The sequence below is a fragment of the Pecten maximus genome, chromosome 9 (genome assembly GCF_902652985.1).
Source record: "Pecten maximus chromosome 9, xPecMax1.1, whole genome shotgun sequence".
Classification (NCBI taxonomy): domain Eukaryota; kingdom Metazoa; phylum Mollusca; class Bivalvia; order Pectinida; family Pectinidae; genus Pecten; species Pecten maximus.
In genome coordinates, this window is record NC_047023.1 from 38,066,487 (window position 1) to 38,081,221 (window position 14,735).

The 14,735-nt window shown below is 38.3% G+C and overlaps 1 protein-coding gene across 1 annotated transcript; it reads left to right on the forward strand.

Moving 5' to 3' along the window:
- The first annotated feature begins 3,489 nt into the window (after positions 1 to 3,489).
- Positions 3,490 to 14,634, forward strand: LOC117335206 (serum response factor-binding protein 1-like). The gene is given in 8 exon segments (XM_033895192.1): positions 3,490 to 3,699; positions 5,095 to 5,183; positions 7,016 to 7,088; positions 7,542 to 7,616; positions 12,271 to 13,480; positions 13,482 to 13,686; positions 14,141 to 14,190; positions 14,325 to 14,634. Coding segments are annotated over 8 exon segments (1,902 nt in total). The 5' UTR covers positions 3,490 to 3,600; the 3' UTR covers positions 14,426 to 14,634.
- The last annotated feature ends 101 nt before the right edge of the window (positions 14,635 to 14,735 follow it).

The window sequence follows — 14,735 nt, forward strand, 5'->3', positions numbered from 1 at the left end:
CCCCCGCAACGAAGTTAAGGGGGTATACTGGAATCAGGTTGTCCATCTGTCCTTCTGTAGACACAACAATGTACCGGCTACTCCTCCTAAACTACTGAGGGAATTTCAACAAAACTTTATGGGAATAACCCTTGTACATTAAAGATGTGTGTAATCTATATCATGTTGTAATTTTGTGGTTACCATGGTAATCAGGTCACTATACTTTGTTTTTTGGGTGAGGGGGAATTTTGTCCAGTCAACTCCTCATAAGCCTGTGAACTGCTTAAAGTCAAACTACACAGGAGTTATAGGGACCATGTGTAAATGTGCATGCATGATATTTCTCTACAGAATTTTTGGTTTCCATGGTTACCAGGTTTCAATACCTATATTCTTGTAGAAAACTCTGTCAAGACAACTCGGACAACTCTTATATAGCTATCAACAGATTTCATTTGAAATACACAGGAATGTTAGGTACTCATAATGTGTACATTTTCCCCACAAATTTAGGTTTCCGTGGTAACCCGTTCAATAAAAACAGGTTTTTGTTGGAAAATCTTCACCAGAGGGGCAGTGGAAGGGCGGGGGGTATGAGTTGGCCCTCTGGACGACAGTTCTAGTTATATATGTATCTATATAACATAACATTACAGTATGTTTTATATCAATACACTTTATACTGTCAAACCTGCTTGAACAGTCACCTTGAATAAGCAGCCACATCTGTTATGCAGCCAGTCTTTGGTGCGCCCGATGGAAAATACTTTATAATGAACCTTTAAATACGCGGTCAGTGGTCACTAAAATCTGGCCCAAATAGTTATCTCATCCCGTATTGGGCAGCCATTATGTCTGGAAGTAAACAACCGAGATGATCACATGACATTGTCACACCCTGAAACACAACTACACACAATCGTAAGACATTGTATCCTATTCTGGAGATAGTCCCAGTAAAAAGGTAGGTAGGATTTCAGAAATTTTTGGTGAATTTATATGAAAAACTAGCCCCAGTCAAAAAGATAGGCGGGGTTTCAGAAGTTATTGGGGGAATTCCACAGAAAAAGTAAAAGTAGTCTATCAAAAATGTAGGCTGGATTTCAGAAATTATCGGGGAAATTATAAGAAAAAATGGCCCAGTAAAAAAGGTGGGCGGCATTTCAGACATTATAGGGGAATTTCTTAAGAAAAAATAGTCCAGTCCAAAAAGGTAGGCGGGACATCAGAAATTATGGGAGAATTTCGTAGGGAAAAAAAGTCCCAGTCAAAAAGGTAGGTGGGACTAAAGAAATTATTTCGGGATTCCCAAGACAAAGTAGTCCCAGTCAAAAAGGTGGGTGGAATTTCCCAAATTATTGCAGAATTCCACAGAAAACGTAGTCCAGTCAAAAAGGTAGATGGGATTTCAGAAATTATTGGGGGAATGTATAAGAAAAATAGTCCCAGTCAAAAAGGTAAGCAGGATTTCAGAAATTATTAGGGAATTCCTGAGGAAAAGTAGCCCCAGTCAAAAATGTAGGCAGGACTTAAGACATTATTTGGGAATTTCCTAGGCAAAGTAGTCCCAGTTAAAAAGGTAGGTTTGATTTCAGAAATTATGGGGGAATTTATAAGAAATATAGCCCCTGTCAAAAAAGTAGGCGGGATCTCGGAAATTATTGGTGAATTCCTCATAAAAAAGTAGTCCCAGTTAAAAAGGTAGGTGTGATTTCAGAAATTATTGAGGAGTTTATAAGAAAAGTGATGATAAAGCAAGTGTAAACTAAAAACTCAGTTCTGAAGATGCTAATTGTACACCTAAATTGATTAAAGTCATTGCAATGAAACAAACCAGAAAATAAAACTACCGGTATACTCATTGTATTAAACTACACAAACTTTAAAAGTGGAAAGGTTTAGTTTTGTCAACCGCTCGGAAGATGAAATTAAATGCATGTAAAATAGTTTAATGTAATTCTGATGGAGCAGACCTTGATACGAACTCAAGAGCTGAGGAGGTCAGCGATCAGTGTCTTAATCTTAAAAACCCAGGGAGTACTGTATTCCACAGTTATTAAGCATTGATGTCAAGTTTCATTGGGGCATAGCGGATTCTTACAGAAGTTTGCAAACAAAATTTGTTTCATACCCCGATGAAACTAAAAAAAAATTGACATCAACGCTTATAATTAATTTTTGAAAATGATTTTCTAATTTAAAACATCTTTTATGTACAATTTTACTGGTTTTAAATGGGATACTTTTTCTCAAATCAATACGCAACGTCAATTGTCGTATTGTGACGTCACATTTTTCGCGCCATTCTCGGAATTTCTTTCATAGAAGAATGAAAAGAATTTTTCGACCAATCACATTTGAGTATTTACCATGAAAACAAAGAAAAATTAATTATTCATACGTGAATGCAACCCTTAGGGTTTTAGGGATGAGAAAATATTGAATGGTAGCGAGATACAGGTACCATTCAGTTATTGAAAAGAAAACTCTGAAGTGTTGAAAGAACGACAGCATTTGTTTGAAAATTGAGCAGATTTGCAAAGGAAATGGATGAAATTCAAAGTAATCTCAGCAGAAAATGAAAATATGACGAGTTGAAAATTACAACACCAGAAGCATGAAATCCCGAAGAAAATCTAAAACAATCCTGCAAAGTTGTAGAAGTACACTTTTCTGTTAAGGAATCTGGGGGAGGTTCTCATATGGAGTCGAATGATTTACCCCCCAAAACAGACACGGCTATATGCGGACGGGTGTCAAAGAGCAGACACGAAGTAAGGATCAAACAAAATCAGAAAGATCATATTGGGCATCTAAGAGGGGCATTACAAGAAATACGGGTAAATGTATTACAAATGCATGCATCCCATTATACTCATCATATTGTTTGTAGCACAGGGACTTGGCGCAAATTCCCAACCCATGGTCTATTTTATAATATTGATATATAATACATCAGTGGGTTGGAAATTGATGTCAAATGACTGTGAGTTGTACTGTCTAATAATTATAGTAAATCACAGAAAGGTGTCGGTACATTCTCGGGAAGCTGGACAGATATGGTAGTTGATGTGCATGTTATAATTTGGTTGAGGGTTAAGCTGGAAAATGTTTCAATGCCATCGACTATGTATGAGCGGATGCTCTGGCAAGTCAGTCAGTGAAAGAATTTCGGTATCATACATAAATATGGTAGAAAGTTTATGTGCATATTAGTCCAAATACTAGGAAATTAATTTTGGTACAATTGTATACATCTTTGCAGAGAGTTAGTATATAAGATCTCAACTCTGATCTTTGTAATGTAACCTTTCTTTTCATGTTATTTTGAAAATATATTTTTACATTTTATGCATTTCCCAATTTTGATTTTGTATGTTTTCACCTTGTTGATAAACAAATAACGTATAAAAATAAAAGTATGTCTCTAATGTGTGCCTACTAGGCGTCGAACCCCTTTGCTGTAAAATCAACGTTTATAACACGCTTGGATTTTGCCTATGTTTCAAGCGTCTCATTGACGCGTCTCCATGTGTTGACTGAGTTGGCGACGGTGAAATCGATTTTGATGATAGGCCTATTCCGTCCTGATTTACAGAAGGCGATTGATTCAGCATAATGGCGGAGCACGAAGACGATATAAGTCATGGAGATGACACGAGAACACTCGACAATGCTCTCAAGGCGAGCATTGATATGGTGGCTCTCAACAACAAGGTAGGAACTCAATATTTCACATTAGTGATGTTGTATTGTGACAGTGTTGATAATTATATGGCAATATGACATATGCTGGACAACACGGATAGATGAATATGACCTGATAATTGTATTTGCATATGAGAATATAGGTATTGACTTCACACATGCACATGTGGGCATACACCTCGTGTTTAAGTATGAAGAAAACGTAACGTACTCGGGTGCGTGCACGTGTGAGTTGAGATAATCCACTGGTTTGAGATCTACAGTAATGTAGATCAAGAAAGTACATTGAAGGTACTATATATATATATACATTAACTTAAGTAGATGGTCTCCCCAACTTGTTAGTTTAGAATGGAGGATGTGTAAATTTATTTGTATAAAAAAGGGGAGATAACTGATACAAATAATTAAAGTGCATGCTTTGTGTACTTACTGGAATCTACTGGTAACTTGATTTATTTGACGACTACAGTACAGTGCAAATGATGTCTCAGTTTCTACTGGATAAAGTACTCAAATCATGATGACACCACACAACTGTGTATCTCTTAAACAGACAGCTCTGGTCACAGACTCACCAGGTCAGGTTATGGTTTGTGACCAGACTTCCAGTAAATATTATTTGCTATTGAAATAGTTTGTACAAACACCAGAGTGTTTGCGAGATTAGCAACCGAATTGTTGGTTCGTTTACAGCGAGAATAAATAGAAACTTTAAAAATTGTATCTCAAAACAAGTACAGAATTATACTTTTCTATGGATAACCATATGACATTTACAAAGGTACTCCTATGCTTGAATTCTAAAAATACATTTTAGATTTTAATTTTAAGTGTTGCAAACTCACCTACCCTATGTAACAACAGACCACTTCAGAGGGGGTAGGTACATGTGTCAATGATTTTTTGGTATTTATAATCAATACTCGGGTAAAATATTGATAGCAGTACCTTTCAGACAAATGCCCATTGGATAAACAACTTGTTTTATTTTTATAATAATGCTTGTTCCAGAAATGGCTCTGGATTTTTTGGAAAGGAAATAAATTAAATACTCAATGCAGTACCTCACCAGCAAAACCTGTTTGGAAGCCAGTATGGTGTCACGGTCAAGCATGACGGTGTTACAATAGGATTCACTGAGAGTGTTGTCTCAATAGCCCTGGGCATATACGGCCAGGTGTGATTACTGTAGTCGCTTCGTAAGAAGCCCTGGGTTTACAGGTAAAATAAATCTGAACAGAGATTTTATGTCAGAAGTGTGGTCGTGTACATTAAAGAGGTTACAAATATATATTTGTCTTTGACACTTTATGCATCATCAGGTTACTTACTGTTGATGAGCAGAAAATGTATTTTTATTGATAAAGGTCAGTAAGAGGCTATAACTTCTTTTCCCCTTAGGTTGTCTGTATGAGAAGCACTGTAAAGAAAGCAAAGATCTACACAATTCGAAAGCTGAAGAACCGATTGAGGCAACTGAAGGATCGAAAGTGAGATAATAGATAATTTCCTGTCTTATAATGATTATTACTGGGTACTTCTGTTCAGGATATCTGGCAATTCATCTTCGGGTCTTAATTGGAACAGCAGTATTTGATTGCACATAATTATATAAGCACATGCATATTATTTTTACATTTTTGAACTATTTCAAAGAGATAGTAGTCTTAACTTATATGTCTACTCAAACCTATCCAGTATTAACTTAAAGAAGGTCCTTAACTTATATTTCCCCAGAAGAAAGTATTACAGAATTGTTCCTTAGCTAAGATTTTCCTCTTAAATTTTTAATATTTTAATAAGGAGGTTCCTTAGGTTAAGGAATGTTGGTAAAACAGGGGTCTGGTATATCTACAATGAAAATTGTTCAGACATTTAATGAACTTTTTCCAAAGTTTAATGTCAGATCAATATGGAAAAAAAAGTTAATAAAATGACTGAATTCAATAATTCAGACTTAAGTATAGCTAGTTAGGTCACCTGAGACAAAGTCTCAAGTGACCTATTCTAATCCCCTTTTGTCCGTCGTCGTCCGTCGTCCGTCGTGCGTCCGTAAACAATTTACATTTTCGACTTCTTCTCCAAAACCCACGAACCAAATTCTATGAAATTTGGCAGGAAGCTTCTATGGCTAAAGGTCAACCAAAATTGTAAATTATATAGTCCCAACCCCCCAGGGGCCTGAGGGGCGGGGCCAAAAAGGGTCAAATTGACTAAAACTTCAAAAATCTTCTTCTCTACTCTCAGATATGCTGGAATCAAACACTCTTCATAGATGGAAGGGTCTTAAGGTGCTTTACCAAAATTGTAAATTTCATGACCCAGGGGTTTCACGTTTGCCCCTGGGGAGGGGCTAAACTTTACTAGAGTTTATATAGAGAAATCACATTTTTGACTTTAATTTATTTTATTTCTATAGGAATTCATTCTAATTTTGTAAACATTGTCAGCATGGGATGACAGTTTGATGGCATGCACATGTTGGCCCTGACTGACCCCCAGGGGCTGATGGGTGGGGCTAAAAAGGGCCAAATTGACTGAAATTTCAAAAATCTTCTTCTCTACTCTCAGATATGCTGGAATCAAACACTCTTCATAGATGGAAGGGTCTTAAGGTGCTTTACCAAAATTGTAAATTTCATGACCCAGGGGTTTCACGTTTGCCCCTGGGGAGGGGCTTAACTTTACTATAGTTTATATAGGGAAATAACATCTTTGACTTTTATTTGTTTTATTTCTTTTGGAATTCATTCTAATTTTGTAAAAATTGTCAGCAAGGGATGACAGTTTGATGGCATGTACATGTTGGCCCTGACTGACCCACGGGGCTGATGGACGGGGCTAAAAAGGGTCAAATTGACTGAAATTTCAAAAATCTTCTTCTCAAGACTGAAATAAGGTGGAATCAAATACTCTTTATAGTTTGATGGGTCTTATGGTGCTTTATTGAAATTTTAAATTTCATGACCCTGAGGTCACAAGTATGCCCCTGGGGAGGGGGTAAATTTTATTATAGTTTATATACGGAAATCACATTTTTGACTGATTTGTTTTGATTTCTATTGGAATTCATTCTCGTTAACATTTTCAGCATGGAATGAAAGTTTGATAAAATGCATATGTTGGCCCTGACTGGGGGGGGGGGGGGGGGCCAAAAAGGGTCAATTAAATAAACTGAAATATTTCAAATCTCAGGTGACCATTAAGGCCCATGGGCCTCTTGTTTTAATATATACTGATCTGATACTGAAATACTAAATGTATGTAGACTGAAAAAAATCTAGTTTGACACTAACTGAATATTTGTTTATTACATTAACAGAGGTAGTCCTGAAGAAATTGCTAAAGACCAGAGAAGATTGAAAAAATTTAGACAGGAGCTTCATGTTATAAGGGTGAGTGAGAAGTTCTATTGTGTGAATGGTAAACAGGTCAATGAGCTTGAGGCTTCCACAAAGTATTATATATACCTGGTACATCTTTTTTACTTGGTTACAAGAAAGTATGTAAGGTAGCATTCTTTGGCTCAGTAGAGCCAGGAATTATCATGCTGGAGACAGATTTGATTTCTGTTGGCACTCTTTAGCAAGAATGTGGTTGTTGTCCCTGTTCTTTCACATTGATAATGATCAGTGTCATGATAACTGAGAAGTTTTATTGGAATCATTTCATATTCAGGAATATATAAAATCTAGATGTAATTTGTGACGATATAAAATCCAGATAACAAAATTTATGTAACATTTACAACAGACTACCCAGAATTTCTATACCTAATAAACTAAATAATTCTGATTTAATTAATACTTGATAATTCAAAATGTTTATTTTTTTGGTTAATTTTGCAGCATCTGAAAAAAGATCTTATCTCCAAGTATGCTTTGGGTTGTACAGACACAGTTCATGAACTTTGTAAGAAACAAGTAAGTACATGCTACACATTAGTTGGGTCATGTTGACATCCCAGTCTGTCGGGTTTATATACTGATTTGTTGCATTTGTAGTAGTGGTTATGTTGACACCCCGGTCTGTCAGGTTTATATACTGAGTTGGTTATGTTGACACCCCAGTCTGTCAGGTTTATATACCGAGTTGGTTATGTTGACACCCCAGTCTGTCAGGTTTATATACCGAGTTGGTTATGTTGACACCCCAGTCTGTCAGGTTTATATACTGAGTTGGTCATGTTGACACCCCAGTCTGTCAGGTTTATATACCGAGTTGGTTATGTTGACAACCCAGTCTGTCAGGTTTATATACCGAGTTGGTTATGTTGACACCCCAGTCTGTCAGGTTTATATATTGAGTTGGTTATGTTGACACCCCAGTCTGTCAGGTTTATATACTGAGTTGGTTATGTTGACACCCCAGTCTGTCGGGTTTATATACTGAGTTGGTTATGTTGACACCCCGGTCTGTCAGGTTTATATACTGAGTTGGTTATGTTGACACCCCAGTCTGTCGGGTTTATATACTGAGTTGGTTATGTTGACACCCCGGTCTGTCAGGTTTATATACTGAGTTGGTTATGTTGACACCCCAGTCTGTCAGGTTTATATACCGAGTTGGTTATGTTGACACCCCAGTCTGTCAGGTTTATATACCAAGTTGGTTATGTTGACACCCCGGTCTGTCAGGTTTATATACTGAGTTGGTTATGTTGACACTCTTGTCTGTCAGGTTTATATACCGAGTTGGTTATGTTGACACCCCGGTCTGTCAGGTTTATATACAGAGTTGGTTATGTTGACATCCCAGTCTGTCAGGTTTATATACCGAGTTGGTTATGTTGACACCCCAGTCTGTCAGGTTTATATACTGAGTTGGTTATGTTGACACTCTTGTCTGTCAGGTTTATATACTGAGTTGGTTATGTTGACACCCCAGTCTGTCAGGTTTATATACAGAGTTGGTTATGTTGACATCCCAGTCTGTCAGGTTTATATACCGAGTTGGTTATGTTGACACCCCAGTCTGTCAGGTTTATATACTGAGTTGGTTATGTTGACACCCCGGTCTGTCAGGTTTATATACTGAGTTGGTTATGTTGACACCCCAGTCTGTCAGGTTTATATACCGAGTTGGTTATGTTGACACCACAGTCTGTCAGGTTTATATACCGCGTTGGTCATGTTGACACCACAGTCTGTCAGGTTTATATACTGAGTTGGTTATGTTGACACCCCGGTCTGTCAGGTTTATAGACTGAGTTGGTCATGTTGACACACCAGTCTGTCAGGTTTATAGACTGAGTTGGTCATGTTGACACACCAGTCTGTCAGGTTTATATACCGAGTTGGTTATGTTGACACCCCGGTCTGTCAGGTTTATATACCGAGTTGGTTATGTTGACACCCCAGTCTGTCAGGTTTATATACCGAGTTGGTTATGTTGACACCCCGGTCTGTCAGGTTTATATACTGAGTTGGTTATATTGACACTCCAGTCTGTCAGGTTTATATACCAAGTTGGTTATGTTGACACCCTGGTCTGTCAGGTTTATATACCGAGTTGGTTATGTTGACACCCCGGTCTGTCAGGTTTATATACCGAGTTGGTTATGTTGACAACCCAGTCTGTCAGGTTTATATACTGAGTTGGTTATGTTGACACCCCGGTCTGTCAGGTTTATATAACGAGTTGGTTATGTTGACACACCAGTCTGTCAGGTTTATATACTGAGTTGGTTATGTTGACACCCCGGTCTGTCAGGTTTATATACTGAGTTGGTTATGTTGACACCCCAGTCTGTCAGGTTTATATACCGAGTTGGTTATGTTGACACTCCAGTCTGTCAGGTTTATATACCGAGTTGGTTATGTTGACACCCCGGTCTGTCAGGTTTATATACCGAGTTGGTTATGTTGACACCCCGGTCTGTCAGGTTTATATACTGAGTTGGTTATGTTGACACCCCGGTCTGTCAGGTTTATATACTGAGTTGGTTATGTTGACACCCCAGTCTGTCAGGTTTATATACCGAGTTGGTTATGTTGACACTCCAGTCTGTCAGGTTTATATACCGAGTTGGTTATGTTGACACCCCAGTCTGTCAGGTTTATATACCGCGTTGGTCATGTTGACACCCCAGTCTGTCAGGTTTATATACCGAGTTGGTCATGTTGACACCCAAGTCTGTCAGGTTTATATACCGAGTTGGTTATGTTGACACCCCAGTCTGTCAGGTTTATATACCGAGTTGGTCATGTTGACACCCCAGTCTGTCAGGTTTATATACCGAGTTGGTCATGTTGACACCCCGATCTGTCAGGTTTATATACTGAGTTGGTTATGTTGACACCCAAGTCTGTCAGGTTTATATACTGAGTTGGTTATGTTGACACACCAGTCTGTCAGGTTTATATACCGAGTTGGTTATGTTGACACCCCGGTCTGTCAGGTTTATATACCGAGTTGGTTATGTTGACAACCCAGTCTGTCAGGTTTATATACCGAGTTGGTCATGTTGACACCCCGATCTGTCAGGTTTATATACTGAGTTGGTTATGTTGACACCCAAGTCTGTCAGGTTTATATACTGAGTTGGTTATGTTGACACACCAGTCTGTCGGGTTTATATACCGAGTTGGTTATGTTGACACACCAGTCTGTCAGGTTTATATACCGAGTTGGTTATGTTGACACCCCAGTCTGTCAGGTTTATATACTGAGTTGGTTATGTTGACACCCCAGTCTGTCAGGTTTATATACCGCGTTGGTTATGTTAACACCCCAGTCTGTCAGGTTTATATACCGAGTTGGTTATGTTGACACCCCAGTCTGTCAGGTTTATAGACCGAGTTGGTCATGTTGACACACCAGTCTGTCAGGTTTATAGACTGAGTTGGTCATGTTGACACACCAGTCTGTCAGGTTTATATACCGAGTTGGTTATGTTGACACCCCGGTCTGTCAGGTTTATATACCGAGTTGGTTATGTTGACACCCCAGTCTGTCAGGTTTATATACCGAGTTGGTTATGTTGACACCCCGGTCTGTCAGGTTTATATACCGAGTTGGTTATATTGACACTCCAGTCTGTCAGGTTTATATACCAAGTTGGTTATGTTGACACCCTGGTCTGTCAGGTTTATATACCGAGTTGGTTATGTTGACACCCCAGTCTGTCAGGTTTATATACCGAGTTGGTTATGTTGACACCCCGGTCTGTCAGGTTTATATACTGAGTTGGTTATGTTGACACACCAGTCTGTCAGGTTTATATACTGAGTTGGTTATGTTGACACCCCGGTCTGTCAGGTTTATATACCGAGTTGGTTATGTTGACATCCCAGTCTGTCAGGTTTATAGACTGAGTTGGTTATGTTGACACCCCAGTCTGTCAGGTTTATATACTGAGTTGGTTATGTTGACACCCCGGTCTGTCAGGTTTATATACTGAGTTGGTTATGTTGACACCCCAGTCTGTCAGGTTTATATACCGAGTTGGTTATGTTGACACTCCAGTCTGTCAGGTTTATATACCGAGTTGGTTATGTTGACACCCCAGTCTGTCAGGTTGATATACTGAGTTGGTTATGTTGACACCCCAGTCTGTCAGGTTTATATACAGAGTTGGTTATGTTGACACCCCAGTCTGTCAGGTTTATATACCGAGTTGGTTATGTTGACACCCCGGTCTGTCAGGTTTATAGACTGAGTTGGTTATGTTGACACCCCAGTCTGTCAGGTTTATATACCGAGTAGGTTATGTTGACACACCAGTCTGTCAGGTTTATATACTGAGTTGGTTATGTTGACACCCCGGTCTGTCAGGTTTATAGACTGAGTTGGTTATGTTGACACCCCAGTCTGTCAGGTTTATATACCGAGTAGGTTATGTTGACACACCAGTCTGTCAGGTTTATATACTGAGTTGGTTATGTTGACACCCCAGTCTGTCAGGTTTATATACCGCGTTGGTCATGTTGACACCCCAGTCTGTCAGGTTTATATACTGAGTTGGTTATGTTGACACCCCAGTCTGTCAGGTTTATATACAGAGTTGGTTATGTTGACACCACAGTCTGTCAGGTTTATATACCGCGTTGGTTATGTTGACACCCCAGTCTGTCAGGTTTATATACCGAGTTGGTTATGTTGACACCCCAGTCTGTCAGGTTTATATACCGAGTTGGTTATGTTGACACCCCAGTCTGTTTGGTTTATATACTGAGTTGGTTATGTTGACACCCCGGTCTGTCAGGTTTATACACCGCGTTGGTCATGTTGACACCCCGGTCTGTCAGGTTTATACACCGCGTTGGTCATGTTGACACCCCGGTCTGTCAGGTTTATATACTGAGTAGGTTTAAACAGCTTTTCCATTCTGATCATTTTCTTTCACAGAACAATAAGGTCAATATGTAATTATGTCCAATATTGTGTTTGTATTGTGTAGTAGTAGATAGTTGGAGAAACTGTCCACTTTCTTGGTTGCAGAGCGGGTGTTCACGATTTCAGACAACTACATTTTGTATGGGACTTAGCTTAATATTTCAATTAGATGTAACTTTTTCGTTACAGGATGTAATTTATTATGTATAGAACAGTTTTACTTTGAAACTTTTTCTTCAGAATGATGTCGATGTCGAGATCAGAGCTTTGACAAGACTTGCAGAGCACAAGTTGATGCAGCTGTCCATCAAAAGATTTCGAGAAGAGCATGAAGATTGGAAATCTCTGGCAGCTTTTCTACTCACAAAACAATCAGGACGCAGAATTAAAAAACAACGGGGGCAAACACCAATAGAAAAGATGATTACGAATGTGACAACAGGTCAGCTTATGGTTAAAACATATCTCCAGGATAAACTGGAAAGGAATGTTGATATTCCAAAGGACAAAAATATTAAAAAGAAGAAAAAGATTACAGAGGAAGACAGGGTGTCAGAGAGTGAAACTGAGAGTTCCATTTCTAAAAGCAATATTGTGTCTGTGGATACTGAGCAGGTTGATAACAATAGTTCTAAAACCACAAAAAAGAGTTCAGTGAAAGGTTCTAAAACTAAAAAAACAAAAGTCAAAGAATCTTTATCTCCTGTCGACAAGAAAAAGAATAAGAAACAAGGAATAGAAGTAGTAGAATTTAATTCAAAAGAAATTGATGGATCCGAGTGTTTTCCTTCTTTATTGGAAGATTCAAAACAAAAAAGGGATTTGGTGTCAGAGTTGAGGGGGATCAGTGATGAGGAGAGTAATTCAGAGATGGAGGATAATGAGGACACAAGAAGTGATACAAGCTATGAACAGGATAGTGATGAAACAAGCAGCGTTGGAATTTCATCACCAAAGAAAAGTGTCGAAAAAGTCTGTGGTGAAATGGTGGTTAAAAAATTAGAGTTGGATGATGATGTTGTTGATGAGAGTTTCATGACAAATCAAAATGTTAATGTATTTAATGATCAAACATCAACGACAACTAAATTGAAACGCAAAAAGGCTTCAGATTCCTTCTTTGTCAAGAATGACTCGGGTAGTGAGGATGCAGGCACAGGAAATGAAGAGGATGATGGAAATGAGGATGAAGATTCTGGTGATGTTAATGATGAATTGAATGAACCAGTTGGAAATCCGGCATCAAAAGGGAAAACAGCTTTACGATCCACCTTCATGTATTCTTTGAGTGACTCTAAAAAGAAGTCTAAAACTCCTGGTGGTCGAGGGAAGACATGGGAAGGGTCAGGAAGGGGAGGAAAGTCTTGGGGTAGGAATGAGGAAATGGGAAATGTACAAAGGAAGTCAGACACAACATGGAAATTACCGAGGAGAGATGAGAGGTGGTTATGATGGTGGAAATAGGGGGCGTGGATTTGACAGGAATAGAGGTAGGGGAGGATTTGATGGAAATACGGGACGTGGCAAGTTTGATAGAAATAGTGGGCAGGGTAGATTTGATGGAAATAGAGGGTGGGGTGGTCTTGATAAAAATAGGGGACAAGGACAAAGCTTTGACAGGCAAGGAGGACATGACTGGAAATCTGGCCAGAAAGGGTAAGTTAGGGTATATAGTGATACATATATGTGGATCTGTTATAATCAATTGAATGTGATACAATTAGTTTAAGAAATCACACATTTTTCTATCATAGTTCCTGTTTATTTGCTATGTTATAAGAAAAATAAACTAGTTATTGACAAATTATCATTTGTCATAGCATGGGACAATCATAAACTAGTACGTACGTATCGGTTTGGGATATCTGTTTCTTAAATATGTGATTAGCATTCTTGTACACCCAAACACCTTTAGTATGTCCAGCTAATTGGCATTGACAGACAGATATGGTATAGGCTGTCAGGGTAATAATTACAATTCTATGGATTCAAGGCTTCATAATTCCACTGAGATAAAGCTTAAGGCTTAAATGTATATAACCTTCTGATGTATTGACCAATACCAACAGAGATACTTGGATTAACATATGTTTTATGATTCTTTTGGCAGGTTTTCGCCGAAGCACGGCACATCAAAGAGTATTCCAGAGAAACCTGCAGGTAAATAATAATGTAAAGATCTCATCGTGGATTGTTGAAATTGCTGTAAAAGTTTGTTTTGATTCAAATTGACCATATTATTAATCATGTTGTGAAGGGAACAAATGGCATGTTAATTTTTTCCTCCTTTTCAGATGAGGGCCCACTTCATCCGTCATGGCAGGCCAGTAAGAAACGAAAGGAGCAAGGTGGAATCCAAGCCTTTCAGGGCAAAAAGATTAAGTTTGATGACTGAACGTCAGGGGTGAAGAACTATATGGGACTTTTGTAATTTCAGTGGATAAAATCATGTTGGTCCACTTGTAATAATTTCTTGTAATTTGATGATTTTCTGTAAAATATTGTTACCGTTAATGTTATGTCCATTTTCTTTAAGATTCTAAAAATCATTATTCATCATTGTGGCTGTCTTTATGGACATAGAATAAATCCTGTTGAAGTATTTCATGTTTATTTTTTTCGACAACATAGTATAAAATCACAGTGACCTTCAATAATGTACATATAGTTTGATAAGTTGCCAAGGTCATCTCGAACTGTCGTCC